General features: G+C 33.9%; 1 protein-coding gene across 2 annotated transcripts; it reads right to left on the reverse strand.

The window, feature by feature from the left end:
* Positions 1–480: 480 nt before the first annotated feature.
* Mkp3 (Mitogen-activated protein kinase phosphatase 3) lies at positions 481–21,396 on the reverse strand. 2 transcript variants are annotated; one of them, XM_085196015.1, is made up of 6 exons: positions 20,743–21,396; positions 12,207–12,297; positions 5,372–5,552; positions 4,659–4,797; positions 2,992–3,227; positions 481–2,629 (listed from the first exon to the last, which is right to left on the reverse strand). In XM_085196015.1, exons 1-6 carry the CDS (start codon positions 21,107–21,109, stop codon positions 2,486–2,488), a joined length of 1,158 nt encoding a protein of 385 aa, XP_085052141.1. In that variant the 5' UTR covers positions 21,110–21,396; the 3' UTR covers positions 481–2,485. The 2 variants fall into 2 exon arrangements, with proteins under 2 accessions (XP_085052141.1, XP_085052142.1); XM_085196016.1 differs by having other exon boundaries at positions 481–2,648.
* Between the last annotated feature and the right edge of the window lie 518 nt (positions 21,397–21,914).

The raw sequence follows: 21,914 nt of genomic DNA on the forward strand, positions 1-21,914 counted from the left end.
AAATTTATGTAGAACAAAACTTATTTTTTGGCTCATCCTGCAAAATAGCACCACCTCTCGATTTGAGACAGCATGCCGGAATAATAAGAGAATAACATCTTTATTTTCAAGATAAAAACATATTGTGAAGTTCAAGTTGAAGCTACATCTTTATAAATGTATTCTATAATATTTATTGGAATTTATATTGTAAAAGAAATTTAAAAAAACAAACTGCACTTTTAATCATTGCATATATAAATATATCTCCATTTTCTATTTTATAGATTTAATCGATTCTGCATTAAACAATTCATATAAGAGTTCATTTCAAAGTAAACTAAAAAAATATATTATGTTGTAATGAGCTAAGCTAAGCTTGTACGGCAATAACATAAATGCATTAAAATATATTCAGTCTTCAAAGTTATGCTAGTCTCGTACACTATCAGATCAACTATACTACCTAAAAAAGGACTTTTAAGAGAAATAAAAAACAAATAGTTTAACAGTGTTTATATTTTGTTTTGAGGTTAATTATGTTTGCCGTGTGGCATTAATGAATTTGTACAAGACCTCAATGGATCCATGATAATTTTCTATAATATGTGCGATACAAATTTTCAAGACAAGACACCTCAATCGCTTGTCACAAAGATTTTCTAAATAATACATAAAAGGAATTTAAAAAATACATGAAATTGTCACAGGAGTTGCTGCAATTATTCTTACAGGTACAGAAATTTGCCGTTTTTATCAGGGATCGATTCTAACGTGAATGTGACACATGCTGCGTATGGCTGTTGATAACATCAGAATATTTCATTTAAAAGTCTTAATCATTAAAATAATATTTTATGTTATAACTTCTAGGTGTCCCAAGTATGAATCGGACTCTGAAATTAAACTAACGGCATACAATGACGTTACATGTAAACTTCAGGCTTTGGTGATTTTGTGCAAATACGATTTACCATAAAATTACGTCTAGAAATAGAAAACTCGAGTATATCGTGCAACTAAAGCTAAAAAAATGATATCACCATCGCCTTTGCGTACTCGCACGGAGTACAGGAATACAAATACACTTAAAACTTTCACAAAATGTTAATAAAACTGTTTCAACGTGAAGCTTATAACGAGTGATGACCGCTTGGCATCGATAGGAAGTCCAATCTCATCTTATATAGGGGTCCACCCGTTGATTACGTCACACGGGGGGTTGACATAATATAATATGCACACAATTTCGTCACTGCTATTTAAATTTTATAAATTGTAGGTGTAAAATTGCAAAATATGTGACGTCACACTAGGGCGGGCTCACAAATGTGGCCACACCTGTGACAGGGAGGGGAGAGGTCAAAACATGACATTCGTGTGACGTAATTAACCGAAAGCCCTTAAGACTTAGTCTACAACAAATTTACAATTCGTAACAATTTACTACAATATCGTAACATACTTAACATTAAAGCTTGATTTATTTACATACATTTAGGAGACGGTGAAATAAAATTTTGACAATATAGAAAAATATGACGATTTAACAGCACTTTAAAAATAAATGCCAATTGAAATATAATAACTTTATAAAATCAATATATCACGTAAATACTGGCGTCGCTGCAGCTACTATAGTTTTTTTTTATAAAAAATACACATTTATAAGCGTGACTAATGGCTAACATTTAAAATATTATCAACTATAGAAAGGAATCGTTTGAGGTTACAAAATTCACGTTACAGGTTACGAGAAGATCAATAGAAAAATAAACAATAGTATTTATGTTTAATCTATTTTAACTATAAATATACTCTTCGATTTTAAATATATGGATATAGCAGTAGTCGAAGTTCACCTGCGTCCCATCTATCTGTGACAACTAACTAGAGTTAACTATAATTAAAATAATTAATTATTAGAGGTGGGCGATTATAAATAAGAGATAAAAAGTTTTTGTAAAAAATAATATTACGAACATACATAATAATTATGTTAATACCGTTATCTCGTTACAATAGTGTATATATAAAATGTATCTATTTAACTATAAATACGCAACAGTTACCGTCGTATCGCGCCAATCAGTCGCAATCGCTCACCTCCGTACTCCACACTCCGTACTCGACTGTTCAAGTGTCACGTTACGCATTTTTTAAGAATTTTACTTATTCTACCTGTCACGTCATATAACTATGTCACTTTGTCATTTGTATTCTTTTTTGTTTGAAAAAGAATGTATAAGAATAGTAGAGTACTATATAGGTAGGAAAGGATTCACTTTAAAACAAAAACGAAAATTATTGAATAAAAAAAAATGGTTGTTCTTGTAAAGCTTCGTTTAATTCCTCTCCAGACACGCAAAGCAACATTTTATATGACACGTCCCATCTCCCTTGCCCAAGTTGTATTTCGTTACTCGAACTATCTTCACAGTATTAAAATAACACTAAATGCACAATACAATAACAATAATGGAAGAGTGACTCTCTTTCTCTCTCGCTAGTTGTGGTGCGCGTCGGCCCAGCGGTCGAACTCGATGCCGGAGTCGGGCGACACGCCGCAGAGCGCGCAGGGCGGCGGCGCGCACCCGCACGCCGCGCACGAGGAGCAAGCGGCCTCACGCACGCCCAGCTCCGCCAGCACCTGCGCACGCACGACCGCACTGCACAACGTCACGTATGTCGCATGTACCGATACGAGGATAATGGCGCACCAAATACATTCACGCCGGAGGATAGACATTCGTCTCATATCGCCTTTCCGCCTAATTGGGGTATGTTAAATGTTGAATTGAGTTTTGTCGAAAAGGACGAGGAAAATGATAATATTTTTTTATATAAAAAATGGACATTGAATTCACGACTTTAGCTTGTACGCCCATTAGGCACATACTGCCTCACGCACATCTAGCTCAACGTTATGTTAAGAAAATAATCTAAAAAGCATTAAATTTAAAATTCAATCCCATCAAAACAAATTAAAATAATATCACAAATGATACACACCTTGGGAAGGCTGGCGCTCCGCTCGTGTAAGCCCAGGTCCCGTTCAAACGAGTGCAACTGCCTCATGAAGTGGAAGTTGGGGGCGATGTCGGTCTTGCGGCTGCGCACGAGCTCGAAGGCGTCGCGCAGGCACAGGCGGTGACGCTGCATGAGGTACGCGAGCGTCACCGTCACGGAGCGCGACACGCCTGCCACGCAGTGAACTAGGACACCGCAGTGGGCGGACATTGCTTCTTCTGTATGATAAAAAGGGACACCTTAGTATTTTCCTCGATATATCCCACATATAGAAGTGTAGACAGAGGGAATTTATTGCCAAGACACTGTTAATTTAATTATACAATATATTTATCAAATCAAACTATTTTATTTTGTACATTCAATTCAAGAAAGAAAATACAAAAGTCTCTTAGACTTTTGTAAGCTTTGTTAATGTATATTATGTTACTATCTTTGTTATTTCTATTTACTTTTGAGATATTTACATAACAAATAACAACCTAATGCTGTGCTTTATCTTACCAAAGAAAGGAAATAAAAATATTGTTTAGCATAAATAGTTCCTTGAGTGGGAATAGAAAGAAAAAAGAAAAAAAGTCAGATACTTTTTCAACTGTAACATCATCTTATTAAAATATTTAAACTCGAAATATATTATTATTTAACGTATTTACTAATATTAATATTAAAATTACGTAGTCACAGAGACTTAGTAGTTCATTGCCCCACTGCATGGTACTAATTGCCTCAACATTCTTAACGGAAGTAAAAGTTAAATATCAATATAAAAAATTGCCAACCTTCGAATTGTGTAAAGAGCTCGTCAACGAGCAGGTTCTAGTCATATATTTCATAATGTATGTTTATGCGAAAACATTAGTTAAATTATGTAGGTACGATTGACCTAAATGATATCCTACAGTGAAAGTGTTTAATAGGCAATTTTTAAATAAAAGATACTTTAAATGCAAAACTGTAAGCAATAATAGTAAATATGTAAAAACTAAAATAATTTACTAAATTATCTTATCATATAATGATATTGATATACCTAATGTGAAATGTATTTTCATATATTTTTTTCTGTTTATCCAGCAAATACATATCAATCAAAATGTAAATGAGATTGTTGCTTATAAATTTCAATTCAAGTAGTTTTAATTAATTCCATATTTTTATATAATATAACATTATCATGCTGGTAGTTCAAACAATTATTTTCTTTATTTTCTTCAGCTTCACGCTGTATCCGATTCAGACATTCCTTTCTAAACTTTCAACACTGATTCGAGACAGACATTTCGACCTGTTGAGAGGCAAAATCTATCTATCTTAAATCTATATCTATCTATGTTAATTATATATATCTTGACCAGAGCAGAAAAAAGAAAAAAGTCGCCATCGAAAAGTCCACAGGGGACCCCGGTTGACCCTCGAGAACACAGTATCCGATGATACTGGAGGATGGTCACCTAGGAGATACATATATACCGATATAAACCCTTTCGGCGACCCTGAATGAAGAGAGCATAGCATGAAGAATATGGATGTCAGTGGACGAGGTGATAGACATATGCACAAACGGTAGTGTTTGGCTCGCCGTTCTCTCTAGCTACACCGCATGGGATAAAGCATGAGAATAGCAAAAAAAAAGTATTTTTTCGAACCTATAAATCGTATGGCCTGTGGAAAGTGCACTGCTAGATTTTGACTCCAGTGGTCAGCGATGGGTATCTTCAGATAGTTGATGTCGCATCCTTCCGCCTCGAACGTGTTGGGCAAATCCGGCGTCACGTTCAACACATACTGGAAAATTACATATTATAATTAGCATTTGCTTCACTTTAGCAATTATATTGAACGAGTAACTAGGCTATTTAAATATCTAATATAATAGCAATGAGCTAAAATTAAAAGTAATTTTACGATATAAAATCAATATTTTTACATTTATTTTTAAATTTAGAGTTGTTTCACACTCATCTCACATAGCGCAGAGAATGTAGTGGTAAGATGTTTCGTAATTTCCGTTCCATTTACGAACTTAATGCCGTGCTTTATCTACCAGCAAGCGAGGATATTAAAATATAATAATTTACCCAAATGAGGACGATGATGCTGTAACTACTACTCCTCTCAAATCATGAAACATTAAATTCAAAAATAAAATGTTTTCTTATTTTTAAAGACAAATAAATCGGGATAAACCCAGAAATATGGTGCAAATTTATAAATAAAAAAAGAATCATCACAATCAGTTCACCCAGTCAAAAGTTCTAGTAACAAACATGAAAAAAAGAAACTGTTGAATTGACAACCTCCTTCTTACAGAAGTTGGTTAAAAATATGAATATTATTATGCACAGAAACCTTATTATACCTTGATATTATGCCTAGCGAGGGCCTCGCAATCACCGCTGTTCGTGGAATTGCCAAGGTAGAGGTTCGGCAGTATTTCTACGGGAAAGTCCTGTTGCACGTGTGTGTGTGCATCCTCGCATTCGGACGACGAACCGGACGATAGCGCGTCGTCGCAGCCCGAGCCGGATATACGGAGGGACCTGTAAATTATACTCAAAAGCTTAACTTAAATAATCTAATATTAATGTATAGAATACGTCTTCAGGTACATATTATATGATAGTTAATACGTTTGTACTATATCTTGGGAATTTTTCGTGTAAACCTTCTATTATTCATTTAACTTATGATAATAAACTTATGATTAACAATTATCTATTAGTTCACTAATAATGATAAGAAACAAGCTTATTATATTTTTCTAATCATATCGCATATTTCTATATACACAAGCGATGCATTTTAAATTTTAGATCGCATTCATAACATCTAACGTAATATAAAGAAGTTTGACACATAATTTATCAAATTAGGTTGAAGTTTGCGCCGTCAGTATGTAACCTCGTGGCGCGGGCGAGGGGAGGCGAGGGCGGCGGATGCGGCGAGGGCGGCGAGGCACCCGGGCCTCGGCGAGATCGATCGGGGTTGTTCAATGAGGGAGGGGTGCCCCATTCACCTGCCCCCGTGGATCAATGGCCGCCTTACTCTAGCCCCCGTCGCCCCACGCCAGCCCCCGCCGCCCCACGCCAGCCCGCGCGACGCCAACGCGTCTACACCCACGCGGTAACTTTCCCGAATTCGCCCTCTCAATCGCGACTCGCGAGACGCCATTCAGTTCCCTTTATTGAAAACAATCTTTGCTACTTGAACACGCATCCGATAAGCAATCATTATTTTTCATATGAATGAGTAGCATCAATAAAAGTTCTACTATAATATTTCAGTAATAGATATAATTAAGAAAATGTTATAAATATTTAATTATCTTTAAAAAGTCATTGAGTAAGATACACATGGCTATGTGTATTTCTTTGAAATTTTCATTATTATAATAAATTGATGTCACCATTATGTAATAAAAATTGTTTAAAAGGCTTGAAATACCTAAGTCAGTTCCTCAGTGCAGTGGTACTGGTGGGCTTTTTGCTACTTTAATAATTTAAAGTATGTGTGTAGGTAGAATGAGGTAATTGAAAACATTTTATTCGTTTCATTTTTTTATCCTCGTTGTTTATTAATTACGTGTTGTTTATATAAAGTAGTAGGTACAAGTAGACAACGAGCACCTATAGTAGGTAGCGTCGAAGGAGCGCGCGTAGGCCGCGCGTGGGCGACGCTCGACACGTCCATTCAGGGGAGCTCGCCCACGCGCCGCGCCATTCTAACTGATCTGATACTGACAACATAGCTATTTACTTCGATTTGAACGTGGGCGAGCGGACCAATTTTATCGCAAACTCACCTGTTTATTTATACCTACTCAATAAACAGTGGTTAATAATATCGTCGCCCTCGCAAGTATAAAACAAAGGACCGACGGTGTTAGCGCGCTAGCTAGTCGCTTCTATAAGCTTCATCCGACAGAATGACAACATCGCGCAACGGCTTCGTTCGAATGTAATTTGTATTTGAATGAAGGCGAGCGAGAGGGGCCGCCGGAAGCCGTGACACGGCCGGTGCCCCGGTGGCGTTATTAATGAACGAGCTCTATATACGAGTCGTTGCGTCTATAACGTAGCGGGTAGGTGTGCGTGCGTGTGGGCGTGCTGCTGCGTGCGCTGGCGCACAGGAATGCGGCCCGCCGACCGCCCCCCCGCAACCCGCCGCCCGCAGCCAATGACCGCCTGCAAGGGACGCTTTTTTAATGTCTGACTTACTAGTTCTCATCCTGGCAGGACGTTAACGAGCTGACTTGACCGGACAAAGAACTAAATAAGCTGTTAATGTAATGTACTGAATATCGTCATCTTATATATTACAAATGTTTATAGCGTACATCAAGTGTGGCGAGGCCGCAAACCACAATCACCATTTACCTAGTATTTTTTTTTCTTTAAATCGCTCATTAAACATTACCGACGCTATCGTATCGAATAACTCAACAAAATGTGTCAAAAGTTTCACTAATTATACGTGGTTATAAAATAATTTTATAATATGATATAGAAAATATAATTTTATAATTGTACTAGCAATTGGAAAACTTTTGTTTGCTAAATTTAATATATGTAGGTATATGCAGATAAAAAAATATAACAAGAAATTTTTCAAAGCTGTCAAGTTTTATCATAGTTTTAAGAAATAAATATTAATTAAAAATTAAATGTAAATAATTATATATTATTTTGCAACTACTAAAAATAAGTGACCTTCATACCGTGTGGAAACTTACAGGAAAAAAATCATGTTGCACCGTTCAGTGAGCATTGATAAAGTAATTTATCGAGTAATAGTTGCTAAGTTACGATATAATACGATTGCGATTTATATATATATATTGCACAACTAGGATCCGCCACATGCTTTACACGTCGGGTGGAGCTGAGCGAAGCTATTTTGCGCCAAATTTTGCGAAATTTTCTTTTTTCTCCGCACGCTGCACGCCCTGGGTTAGGTTAGTCAAAGTTCAATCTGAGCGCGTGAACTTAAAAACGACTCAACTCTATGGGACACATTTTGACCATTTATTCAAAAACTACAATTAAAATTATCACCAAACTACTACTTCTTCTACTTCTATTGGGATCACCGTGTCGTCCACAACGTTCCTGCAAAATTTCAGAGCTGTAAGTTTAGCGGTCTAGCAGGAGTAGACGAAAAACACTTTTAGCTCACACTTTGACCAGTAAGAGACCAGAATATTTTTTTTCAAAGCAATCTTTTTCTCTAGTTAGAATCTTTCTAAAATGTTCTTTATTGATTAATTATGTTTTTATTTATGTTACTTTTCATTACTTTCTACATATGTTATTCTGCAACATTGACAGAGAAAACAAAGAGAACGTAATCATACGGTACAGCCTTAAAATGACCTCAAATTGCATGTAAAGGAAATTATCAAATAGCTCTATTGTTCAACAGTAAAACGTTTACAATGATACATTTATAATTTAAAAGGGTATTATGTTTTGGCAAGACCCTCCGTTCTCCGTTGGCCTCCCGAATTCTACACAAGCATGTTTAGTGACGAAATTTCTTCTGTCGTACTGTGTTTTTAAAAGCGCTTAACGAATTTCATATTTATCTAGACTAAGTTGGTAATAATTATGATAGGTCACTTTGATGTTTGAATTCTAAACCTAAGAGTACTAAGAGACGTTATTTTCATAAATTGCTACTTACATATTTCCGAATGCTCTTTCACTCTATTATGTATAAATAGAATTTTGTTAATGTTATTGAAAGCATCTATTAGTTGTATTTATAGGTATATATTTATATTATAAGCATAAATTAAGCCGTGATCGTCGCAGTCATAGACGTATTCGTGAATGGAGTCACGAGAGTGGCTGACGCTGACGTCAGACGATTCCATGACGTAAGGTGATAGCATCATATTATAGTTTCTTAAGTTTTTTTTTTGGTAAAAGTGTATTTCGCCTGTCCCTATTAACAAACATTGTACATAGCTTTAAATTAAAACTGACCGTATATAAAAAAAATAGTTTAAGCTTTGGCGGCCTCTCCTGTGAAGTTGCCGATTTTCACAACCGACAATGTTAATAGGAACTGGCGATTTCTTCTAATTCCTTATTAAAAATTACAAATATATTGACTTTGATTAAATTCGTTATCGAAATATAATAACAAGTGTTGCCAAATATTGTCAATTTAATTTATAGAACTAAGATAATTAATAATATACTAACGGATTAGAAGATATTGAAGAAAATTCAATATTAACTAAAATTTCAAGTACATGTTACACAGAATATTACGGCTTCCAGTATGGAAGCCCAGTTAATAATTAATTCAAACACAATGAAATTAACCATTTCGCATGATGGACTCGTGTAAGTCGCAATCTGGCAAGCAATGTGAAATAATTGAAGAACCTGAATTCGAAATGTCCAAAGATAAAGTTAGCAAGGTCAACGTGCAGGGGTAGGTCAGCTGCTGAAACTCAAATAATATTTTAGCATAATATAAAAGATGTCATCAATATTTGAATTAGGTATATATTTTGAAAAACTAGTTTATTTTCTTTTTCGTTTTATGCAGACGGGGTTTTTGTTGTTTTTTATTTTTATAAGTGATTTTTTTCTGGCTCTACTTTTGGTGATCACTAGCACAAATGCAAAGTTACTCACCTGTACGTGAGTAACATGTCATTTGGGTAGTCAAATAAATAAAGGGATATAGCCTGGCGGTAGTTAACAAGAGGAACATAGAGCATTTTTTTGTATATATTTTTATAAGTTAGTATATTATTAATATCTCTGAGACATTTTTTAGCCTTTCGTCGCCCTAACATAAAAAGTAAAGATATTTTATTAATAAGTGTTGCTTACCCAATCTTCATAATTTAGTAAAAATATTTTATTTTTATTAAGCTTGTTATAAAAAAAACAAAATTATTATTAAAAAAATATTACATTTTAAAAGTATGAGGCTTGTTTATTTACTAGTGATAAGTCACGGTATATCAAAAATATTTGTAAGAAAATTATAAAGAAACAATTTTAATTTATCATCATATTAAAGTAGAAATTTAGTTTTATTTTCACGTGTGTAGCATCCAAGTTGTGGTTGTTGAACCACAACTTAGAAAAGCGATTGCGTAGCAGTCCTAACATTTACACCATATACATTACTATTTATAGACCAGAGAACGATGTCGCGAAAGAGAAACTCGTGGGCGGAAAACGGATTTCATATATGAAACAGAATTAAACTTTTAAATAATAATAAATACGCAAAGAACGAATTATAACCTGTGTACTTATTCGGGTGACGTCAGCAATCAGTCCATTGACTCGCCGCGCCGGTGCGAGTTTATTATTTAGTGTGGCGTAATATAACTGCTCGTATACAAATTGAAGCAAGTACGATTTTGCCGTGAAAGGTGAAAAAGTGAATAGTGAACGGTACCACTTCCGTGTGCGCGGCCGGCGCATGAATGAAGCGGACGCCATTGAAGGCGCGACCCGCGTTTCTCTAAAGTCTAATGCAATAAGTACATGTATAACTCGGTTACTTTGCACTAATCGCGCACACCTACATCGATGGCTGGCTTCGTGTGACGAGTGACGTCGCACTCACGAATCAAAAATGAATGAGTTCATTAACCATTTTTTTTGTTTGAGTTCTGTGAATGAGTGTGCAGTGTGTCATTTAAGTGACGATCCACACCTGCGTGTGTGTTGCGCTAGTTGCGATAGGTACATATTACTAATTAAGTATATCTATTATTCATATAGGTACTTACATACATTGATTTAATACGTAATGCGTTAAATTTTTCATATTTTAAGTAAGAGGAACATAATTACATAAAACATTGCCTTATTAATAATTTGAAATCTGCACAAACTTGCAATAATTATATATACTTGTTTGTATTTGATGTGTTTTACGTGTTGAAAATAATAAAATATTAAATAATATAATACTCTATATTTTATGTTACTAACAAGACGATAAATTTCCATATCATTATATACTTAACTTCATCAACAATTAAGCGCTTATTACAATTTAGCGGAGTCGGGATCGCTAAGTGGCCGTCTACCGTCTAGTACACGCCTTATTCAATTAAATAATCGAACCAAACTCGATACTTGTATTTGTGAATGAGTGAATAATTCGACATTGAAAAGTATTATGAATTGCCGGATAGCCTTCAATGAACGAACGCTTATTTGCACAACTGTGTTGGACAATTAGTATGACCAGTATAATTCAACGATTTTAGCGACTAAATATAGTCCAATACCTAATACGTACACGTGATGACTAATATGCTCAATGTTTCTACATAATACCTCTTCCACATTTGTTTATTTTTATAACTCCCACGTCGATAAGTGTTAAAATAATTCCAATACTGCAAATATTAGAAAAAATACCTATGTTTTGTATTAATCATCAAATATTTTAGTATTCTCCATCAATATCAAACGTATAGGAGATACGTTAAATTTCCATTTCTTCGCCCTGGTGTCGAGGCAAAGTGCGATGTTGAGTTCTGTCACTCAACACGCAATGCCTCCAGGATTCGGCAGAAAGTGGGGAACAGAGTGTCGTAACACTAGGTTCCGTCTGCATACCCTGCTGTGTGCGGGATACTAATTTTATTATATTTTTTATTTATTTTAGCATGAAACTAATTTTTAATTTAGGAAATGAAAGAATCCGAGATAGTTCCGTTATAGTTTGGGTTATAAAGTGCAAGTAATTCAGATTTACACTCACGAGGTCTTTCTGTGCCATGAAGCGACTATTAGTATGAAGTCGTGACTCAAGCCAGAGTAGGTACACACCTAAGTCATTTCGCTCGACGAGCAGCTTCTTCTGAATCGATTAAAAGGTGATCGGAGAAAAAGTCTCACGCACATGAAATCGAATTCCCACGCGTGCAAGTTTTTCTTGTTCGATTAATTAGACCCTAACCTAACCAACCGGCTGCGTAACATTAGCAACCGGGTACAAACTGCTAATAATTATTTAATGATAATTTTATGTTGCAAACTTTTTCTTTTTCTCGCATTCGAATAAATTATATGCATATAACCGATGTATTTTTATTCGAGAATTTCATAGTAATTTAAGACAACATTTAAATTCAATATCATAGAAGGAGTTAGAAAGGGTTTTCTATAAGATTTGGTGTTATATCTATAGACCGGTCTTACCGTAGTCCCATTAGCGGCAAATGTGGCACGTGCTGCGCATTGGCCTCGCTGCACCACTCGGGGTAGGCGCGGCGGAACTCTGCGAAATCTCCTGTTGACAATAGAAAAAAATATTCAAACAACAATGAATATATATAATACGTTTATGTTAAGGAGTGCAAAAAGTAAGGTACCTAACGTTTATATGTTGAACTTTTAAGTACTACTCATAATTTAGTTTATAAGACGAACTAACGAGGCTAGTTTGAAACATGAGCACGTTTATATTAAAAATGAACTGTGCTTAGAGAACATTAATGCACAGCAGTGCTTGGTGGGTGCTATAGCCGACATTTCCTGTGCGGGCGCCTGCTTCCTGCCCTCAGTCGGCATTGTTATGATAATGGTCATTCCAGTTGGTAAGTATATATGGCGAAATTGCAATATGTTTTCTTATAGTCGACAATATTCTAACTTCATTTTTACTAATGCAATATACATGCAAGTAATCGTTATCAAATAGTTGAAACCATTGTAAGCAATTTTGAAAGAATGCCAATGTAAAATAATAATAAAAAAATATTTTATCAATTAACATTTAAAGTAAATATTTATAAAACAGGTTTTTTTTTATAAAACAGTTATTTCCACGGTTAGAATATAATTTTAATAAAGAGTTTCTCTCTTTAATGCACAGGAAGTGCGAGAGAATAAGAATTTCATATATCAAGTAGATACTATCCTGGTTTTTACTATTCAATGGTTTAGGTATTCATAAGTACCTAACGCTTAACCGAGATAGTAAAATAAAAACGTAAAAAAAATCATAAAAATTGACGCATATAAAAAGTTTCAGAACAAAAGTGTTAATGAAAGCTTCATAATTGAACATTGCTACACTGCAGGTCGTTTCAGCGGAGGCGGAGTTGCAGAGCGGGCCAGCACGCAGCCGCGGGGGGCGGGTGGGGGGCGCGCGGGGGTGCTCTCATCGATCCGATGACTCATCGCGGCCCATTCATCCGCCGCTCTCAATGAACGCCGTAAACCCCCCAGGCTACCCACTGCCGGTGCCAGCCAACCCCGCCCCCCGCCGCCGCCCCCCGCGCGTGTCCTCGCCACCAAGGACTCCATTAAATTCGTTATTCGCCCCTCGCCAGCTGAATCAAATCCTTTAGCCCGTAACACCCACACACGAAAACATAATCGTTTAAACAACCGAAAGTTTTGCATGAGTAAACGCCTACGCGATGTTATTTTGGTATGTTTCGTTAAATATTGTAAAAATGTAAGGCATTTATTTTATACAAACAGAAATAGAAACAAATAAAACATTTATACAACCTTACTTAAAATATCCGATTCCATCATCCACCCTCGACTATGGCAACTGTTAGGGTTGCCACAATCAAATAGAGGTATATGTTATTATATTTTTTCTAAAAGTTAGCTAAACAAGATATTTAAAAAAAAAAAAAACCATGTTAAAAATTATCTAAGCATCATTAATACTTATGCATATCTCCTGTAAACATCGCTTTACGTAGAGATCAATCATACAACAATAATTCATAATTTATACAAAGTAAACAATTTGTAGAATATTTACCATGACATACAAAACATATTTTCCGTAGAATTCATAAACAACATAATTAGTAAGCCATACTCATATTTATGATATGACATAACATAGATAGCATAACTGCGAGGAGGACGGGGGAGCGAGGCGGAGGGGGCTTTTACAACGCTAGCCGTCTGCTGGCGAGCAGCGGGCGCTGGTGCGCGTGGGAGGCAGGTGCGAGCCTTGGCCCGCGTCCTCCGCACTACCGATAACCTTGCGCTAACCACAACCCACTAAAAACCACCTATGGATAATCAAATTGCTTGTTTATGCACTAATATAGTGTAGAATGATGCTTCTTATTCATATAATAACACAAGCTTGGATCTTGTAAAACCACTTACGCCCAATGTTAATAATGTATCTCCGATCTCCAGTTAATGTCAATCTTGGATTTTTTGACATGTCTATCCAATCACTAACCTGCATGCCGTCCTCCATCTCTGTCTATTTCAATCTATGGTTGCAATTTATGGATTAGGATTGATCATTAACATCGGGCGTTACTGTATTTTATATTTTAATCCGTGAATCCGCTATCCTAAATATAATACGAAGGTCAACATTGTATGTAACCGTAACTGTGGTGTACCCACAGTCACGGTTACGTACCCCTTAGTCTCATTTAACGTCCAATAAATATAGCGTATGTTCCCTCTACTATGTTGAATTGACCTAACTTAAATAAAAATTGACCCAACTTGCAAAAACTTTGACATATTACAAATCCAATTGCATTAAGTACCTATAGCGATCAAATAAATATATTGTATTTTATTATACTGATGAAATATCAAGTGAATACTGGATGCGTGCGTAATAATTATAACTGAGTGTCACTAATTTTTCGCCTTAAATAGAGTTTAATCAAGCCAGTTGGAACAATTTATATCAATTTAAAGGAATGGTGGGCGAGATGTTACTGCATGGACACCGGCTACGAGTGGCTTCATGTACCCAAAGATAGGTCAATTGTATCAAGTCTATCAAAGGCACAGTTTATTATGTTGCGACATAAAGATCGTCTATTATTAGAATGTATAGAATAAAATTGAAAAGAACTTTTCATTACTTTAAAAATGGTGCTTGTTTGTATTTGAATATTTTTCCGTTTATTCGCGTGCGTTCTAACTTACGTAGAGTAGGTACTGTTTTCTGAAAAGGGCCTTTTGAAATAAGTAAAATTTGTAAATTTGCTTTATCAAAATAACTAACATCAACACTTATGTTCAGGTTTAAATTTCACATAAAATAACCAATACATTACACAGTCATATCATATTAATATAAGTGATTGATATCCAATAATGCTTAATAGAAAAAAAGCTGGCAATGTTCCGTACGGAATCGAAAAAGCCTTCTGCCAAAACAGAATCTATATCACTAAAATATACAATTAATCTTTAATTTTAATAGGTACTTATAAATAATATAAGTTATCCAAGAAACATATAACGTACAAAGTCATTTTCAATTGTTTTGTCACATGAATTGAAATAAAAAATTTATATACTTAATATAAAATTTAAATTAATGTTAATATATCAAAAATAATGTAATTGTATATGCTTAACACACATGAAATTATAATATATTTATACACATCATTTAAATACAACACACAATATTCAAGATGACTAATATTCGAGACTATAAATTCTTATATTTATGAAACTAGCAACAATAGCATAATTGGTTGCTTACTGTTTGATCGATTCTATCCAGTTTGCTTCTTGGAATATACATACGGTACTGACGTCAATGCTTCAGATTGAGATTCTGGGAAACGGGAGAAGGATGTGCAAAGCACTGTAACCAAATTAGACTAAGGTGTTAACAGCATAGAAAGACATGATTCTTGTTTTAGCACGATTAAGTTAATTAATATATAAAAAACTGAAACGTACGTTTTTAAAATAGTTCATTATTAACATTTAACAGGTTTTTATAAATATCTCTATAATAAGTTAAAAATTATATATAAATATTTGTTTCTAGAATTTTTTACGTTAGATAAATACATATATCATAAGTTTTTATTTCTATTCTATTAATAATATACATAATGTTTAAAATGTTGTCCAATATATTGGGGATTTGTCTATATATATAATTTGTTGAGAAAATTAGTTTTAGTATAAAAGTTAGTAACTAACTTTTCAAATAACTAATACACACATTGGCCCATTTAGAAGATGAGTCGATAATGACATGGCGCCGTTGAACGAGCGATAATTCCCAGATAACAGTATCAACGGGACAAAGTCGCCGCAGCGACGAGCACCCGACCTCATACTACCATTGTGACTAATAAACTATCATCACTTACATCGACTTGATGCATTTAAAATATTCAATAAATTAATATTGTCTTTAAATAATCCTTTATTGGCACAGCCGAATAACTAGATGCTATTTTATATGAATTTATTAAGTTTAATAAGTTCATATAGAGGCCGTAGGATGCTTTTAGACGCCTCAGAACCTCTTTCGGCATAAATTCTGCTAAAGTGGAGAACAGAGTGTCTCAAAGCTAGGTTCTCCCTGGCTGCACTGCTATGCGGTGAAAAGCATCCTTTTTTTATTAGTTAATTATCTCTTGTTTCATAGCAAACAGCAGCAGCAAAAGAAGGAAGTATTCAATTTGTATTAACTAAAATTCGTTTTCAATTTTTTTTTCAATTAACTAATCCAATAATTTATATCTAACAAAAATCGGTTTTTCTATTCATCGCAATGGATTTAAAAATATGTATTTCACCAAAAACAAAAATATTTTACCTTTATTTGTGAAATATTTCATTAGTTTTTCTACAATTTAAACACTCTCGTTGTTTCCAATGTTTTCAAAATTGTAAGACGCAAAATTTTCAATTCCATAGTAATGATAATCAAGAACAAGAAACAAAACTGAAAACATTAGCGAGAGGAATTTAAGTTTGTAATAAGAATAATAATTTGTATATATTTTTACACAAATTTTAATTCTTGGTCACTGTTGCGCAACGATACGAAACAGAGAGGTACCAAGTGTATTGTATAACAAACTCACAAGAATACTATAACTATAATATTATTATTATTATCATTATTATATTTATAATAAATACAAAAATTAATGTTTTAAATAAAATAAAAGAACAATTACAATAAAATTCAAAAGATTATTATAAACATTGAAGTTAAGTTATATATTTTTTTAAATATTAAGTACTAGTAAAAATAATTATTATGCCGATTGGAGATCGAACTCACAATCATCGCGATTAAAGTCAGATTCCACAATGCCAGGACGGCATCATCTATACATAGAATAGTCTGTATATAAGTCTGGAAAATGATAATGTTATTAGAACATGAAAGTGATTTAGATTAGTAAATAAATATTTGTGTAGTTCAAGCGGGCGAAGTAGCGAGCCGGCCAGTAGTAATTAATAAAACTATAATTATATCACTTAAAGCTGTTATGAATATGCGTGGTCTAGTTTGGTAAGATATCGCATCCTTCTACTATTTCGTTTTCCTCTATGAGCTCATTATGTCCGGTTACGAGAACCAGATGTATGGCATTTCCTCTGTTAATAAAATGAAAAGCATCTAAGATGAGACGATCTGGTAGCATCCTGTTAGTAATATATATACTATATAAATTTCTTGATAAAGCTGAATGTTTTGCAAAGAATTATGGTGAATATTCTTAAGTTTCCAGAATTTGTCTATTTCTCATTTCTAAACCATGAATTACTTGTCTTATTTGACTTAGATGAAGAATAATGTAGTTAAAAAGATTTTCCATATAAACAAAAAAATAAATAACAAAGTTGACGAAAGCATAGATACAAAGCAAATTAAAGCAAAATGCGAAAATATTACTATTGTGTAATGTTATAGTTTAACTATTATTATAAAGCTGAGTTACGTTGAACACGCTAATCTCAACAACTGCTGATTCTACATTATAAAATGTGGGATAGCTTGACAGCTCCCGAGAGCGAGAACATGATTGATAATTCAGTTATTTTCATTTGGCCAAGCCAGCGAAGTCGCAGGTAAAACTAGTTAAATATAAACAGTTACATTACAGACTAAAGTACACCTACATATTAACAACGTTAACTATTAAGTCGCCCAAAAACTGGTTAGCTTAACCGGTTAAATATACTTAACATAGTCAAGACAAATATTCAATTTTTTTCTACATTATTACGATATAAGTACATATAGAATAATTTTCGTTATTGGCGAAAAATTAGAAGGCTTTTTTATTTTCTTATAATTTTTTCACTTGAAAGTCTGGGCAATATTTTGAGTAACCAAAATATGACTTGATAGAATTGGCAGGACGTGAGTGAAACAGGAACTTATTAATAAAATTGCGGCACTCTTCCGTTTCACGAAGACCGCAGCGATGCAGGCATCCGGCCTCCTTTGATCGTGTGTTTATTATTAGTGTTAATGTTTCATTCACAGTTCCTTCACCATAACTCATGATATTGGCAGACGTCACGCATAGCAGGTAGGCAGAGGGAACCAGTGGTAAAACACCCCGAACGGTGTTATGGCGGAACACACAGACGTCGCCAATTATTACAATATTTTTAAAAAACTCTAACTAAGCATTCCTATGTAGTTATTTAAAAACTGCCTCAGATATACTTAAGTACATGCTCCTTCAACTAGTAGTACGTAACGATATCAACAAGAAAAGTGATTCATAACTATGTATTACGCAATTCATCGAGAATATACTCATGTTTACATAGCTTTTAATAGTTAATCATAGCTTTTAATATAATCCTTATGCACAAGTTAAGTTTCTAGAGCAAAACTATTGCAGAAAAAGGTTTTTTATATGAATATTGCGAATATAATTCGAGTATTAAAAACTCTTGATAAAACCCTTCTGGTATTTTTGTGCTTTCTAGAATTACTATGGAAAATACGAGAAAAGATACCGTGAACATATGCTACATACTATGAATCGAAATCGCGACTGGAATGAAATTTATATACACATCTATTTCCTTTGCATATGCCCATACTGAGTCATATGTGTGCACTACAACAAATATAATGTTATAAAACAACAGATCGGTACACTCTCACGATATTGTATTTTTAATAGCCCATAAAATATACCATAGGCGGAAACGCGAACGGGCGGGCCCGAGTTAGTACCTACGGCGATCGTAATCTATCGTCTCGCATTGAGGAGCACAATAAGTAGCAGACATCCTCTCTCACGTTTGGAAGAGCGGATGCCTCACTTTCGGCCTCCGTGTTTACTTTAAAAGGAAATTCATTAGAAATGATAACTTGAATAGAATGTATATTTCATTGATTTTAATGTTAATGGATATGTTTCTAAATAACAATTTAAAGATAACCCTAACGACTACACGTACTATCCCAAGAACAACTTCAACGCCACAAACAAATTCAAAAAAAATCAACTTCACGCCGTATCCCGCACACAGCACGGTAGGCAGAGGGCACTTCGTGTTAAGACACTGTTCCCCACTTTCCGCCGAATTCTGGAGGCATTGCGTGTTGAGTGGAGGAACTCAACGCCGTGCTTTACCTTGGCCGTGCCTACTGGAATAATCGCATTACCTACTTCGCTCTTTATAATTGCGGCATGTATGTACGCACGATTATTCTCAGTTCGAATCCCACTCAAGGGATCAATGTAGATATTATAAATTAAAATATGAAGGCTAATATATCTACGCGTCATGAAATGAACGAAAAGTAGATTACGTTTTGATGTTAATACACTCTTCCTGCTTACCTAAAAAGATATGAGCGATATGTTAAGATAAAAAAAACCAATTCTACTTAATATTTTTTTAGATCTATAAATCAATTGATCAATATTGATTGATAATCAATCAAAAATGTGTATTTTATTAGAAAAAAAAAATGAATTTTAATAATTCAGTGGACATTCCGATTAGCTGAATTAACGAATAATACTGTAGTATAAAGTTAATAATTATTTCAATTTATATTATAAATAAATCAGCTTCACACGGAATTTATTTATTTTATACCTATTTACTGCAAAATATATATTTAATCTGGGGGAATCAAACCCATCACCTGTCACATTTACAGTCACACACGTGTGGCACTGCGCCACGACAGGCTTCACATTGACATTTTAGTTGTATAGTAATAATTTAGTTATATATACTTAATATATTATGTTTATAGTGATATATATATATACATACATATATAGTACTTATAGTTTGTAATAACTAAAATATATTAGACATATAAAATAAAAATATGTTAATAAAATTTTTTTTTTTAGTCAGTCAGTTATTACTTTCTATAACTCAATGGGTAAAATATTTACTCATTTTGTAAACAGAGCGGTTGTGGGTTGGAACCGCTTTTTATGAGCTGATGATGAAACTGGAGTTTCACTCAAGGAATTAGCTATTTTTTCCTTGCTGTTTCAGCAAGAGAAACTTTCTCTACTAAACACACAATGATTTAAAAAATGGAAAGTGGGGAGAACGCTGACTAAACACTAGATTCAATCTGCTAACTCTCCTACAAATTATACAAAAAGTAATAATATATATTATAGTATGACACTGCAATTTTCATATGAGAAAAGTCATAATATATAGAGTTTTATTGTGAACAATATTAAAATGAATATGTTGTAATATCTTGATAATTTAAAATTTAATATCATACCTATTTCTATTGTGGTATTTAATTTATCTAAAACTATGTACATTATATATGTAGTTTTCTTATTTTGGTGAATATAGTTGATTTTACTTAAACTAAATAGGGGTTTTATTTTTTTTATTTACAATAGGGCTTGAAACATACCATTAAAATTCTACATTCAGGAAGCTGCACTATACATAAAAGATGTAGAAAAATATGATTATGATTAAAAGTTGAGTTTACCTTCAAGACAAACAACCTGCACGCCATCTTGCTTCAAACGCTTGAGCAGGATACCATGAACGGAGTCCGGATCTCTTGGGGCACCATCACTGTACAACACAAAAGTGCCTTGTGCACAACAATGGGTGATCCTGGCTTTAAGTTCTTTACACTGAACAGTTGACGCCAGTTCTATTTTCCCTGCAGCTAACCTCCTCAGCATAATACTTGGTATTGAGAAGTTTACTGCAGAACGTATATGGGATACGGAATACTCATTCGATCCCCGACAATCTATAAGAATTGTGTCCCTTTCATCTGATCGTAGTTTGGCTAGAAGCCACTCTTTCGACACTACATCGCAGCCACTTTCTGAATCTGTAGGCATTTTGTATTCACAATGTACTTCTCTGTTTACACGGGCCCTTTAGAACGCCTGTTGCACTTCTTCACTTTTGCGTACAAATTACGCAAAAATGCAGTTTATAAACAAGAACATATTAAAAATCACAAATAAACAACAAAGCAATTATTGGAAGTGTTAATAATTAAATCCACCTATAAATAAACAATACGCGGATCTCACGTCCATAGCGTACGAGATACTAAACGAGACGACAAACGCTAAACGGCGCGAGGCGTAACGGCAACAACTATGTTGTCTTCCATTTCACCCAGTGTGGAATGGGGATACCATACACTTGACGCACCCAAGCCTAAGAAAATTACAAATATTTTATGAGCTGATGATTTAACTATTATTCAATATTGCTGATTTTAATAATATTAATCTGTAAACTATAATACCTTTTTCTATTTAATTAGTCTTTACAAATATTTTAATTAGAAGAAATACGCTACGAATTATTTGGTTTTACCTACGTATATTGATTTACTTGTAAACAAAGAAAATTGTAAAAAAATAGGACTATTTTTTTATAACAAATTTGGAAATATATGATTTAGCTGACCATACCATTTTGTTAACAATATGTTAAATGCATATAAGAAATTAATTTGACAATATTTATACTACTACAGTTTAATCACTGTTCAAATATGACTTAATTTTTTCTAATTTCAAAATTTTTATTCAAAATTGATTTAATTTGATTCAAAAATTTTTAAATGCGTTAAAAATATTTATGATTTAAATTAAAAAAAAAAAAACATAATTTCGCAACGTACATAAA

This window comes from Heliconius melpomene, chromosome 13 (genome assembly GCF_056956725.1).
Source record: "Heliconius melpomene rosina isolate 202511_hmr_F chromosome 13, ASM5695672v1, whole genome shotgun sequence".
Lineage (NCBI taxonomy): Eukaryota > Metazoa > Arthropoda > Insecta > Lepidoptera > Nymphalidae > Heliconius > Heliconius melpomene.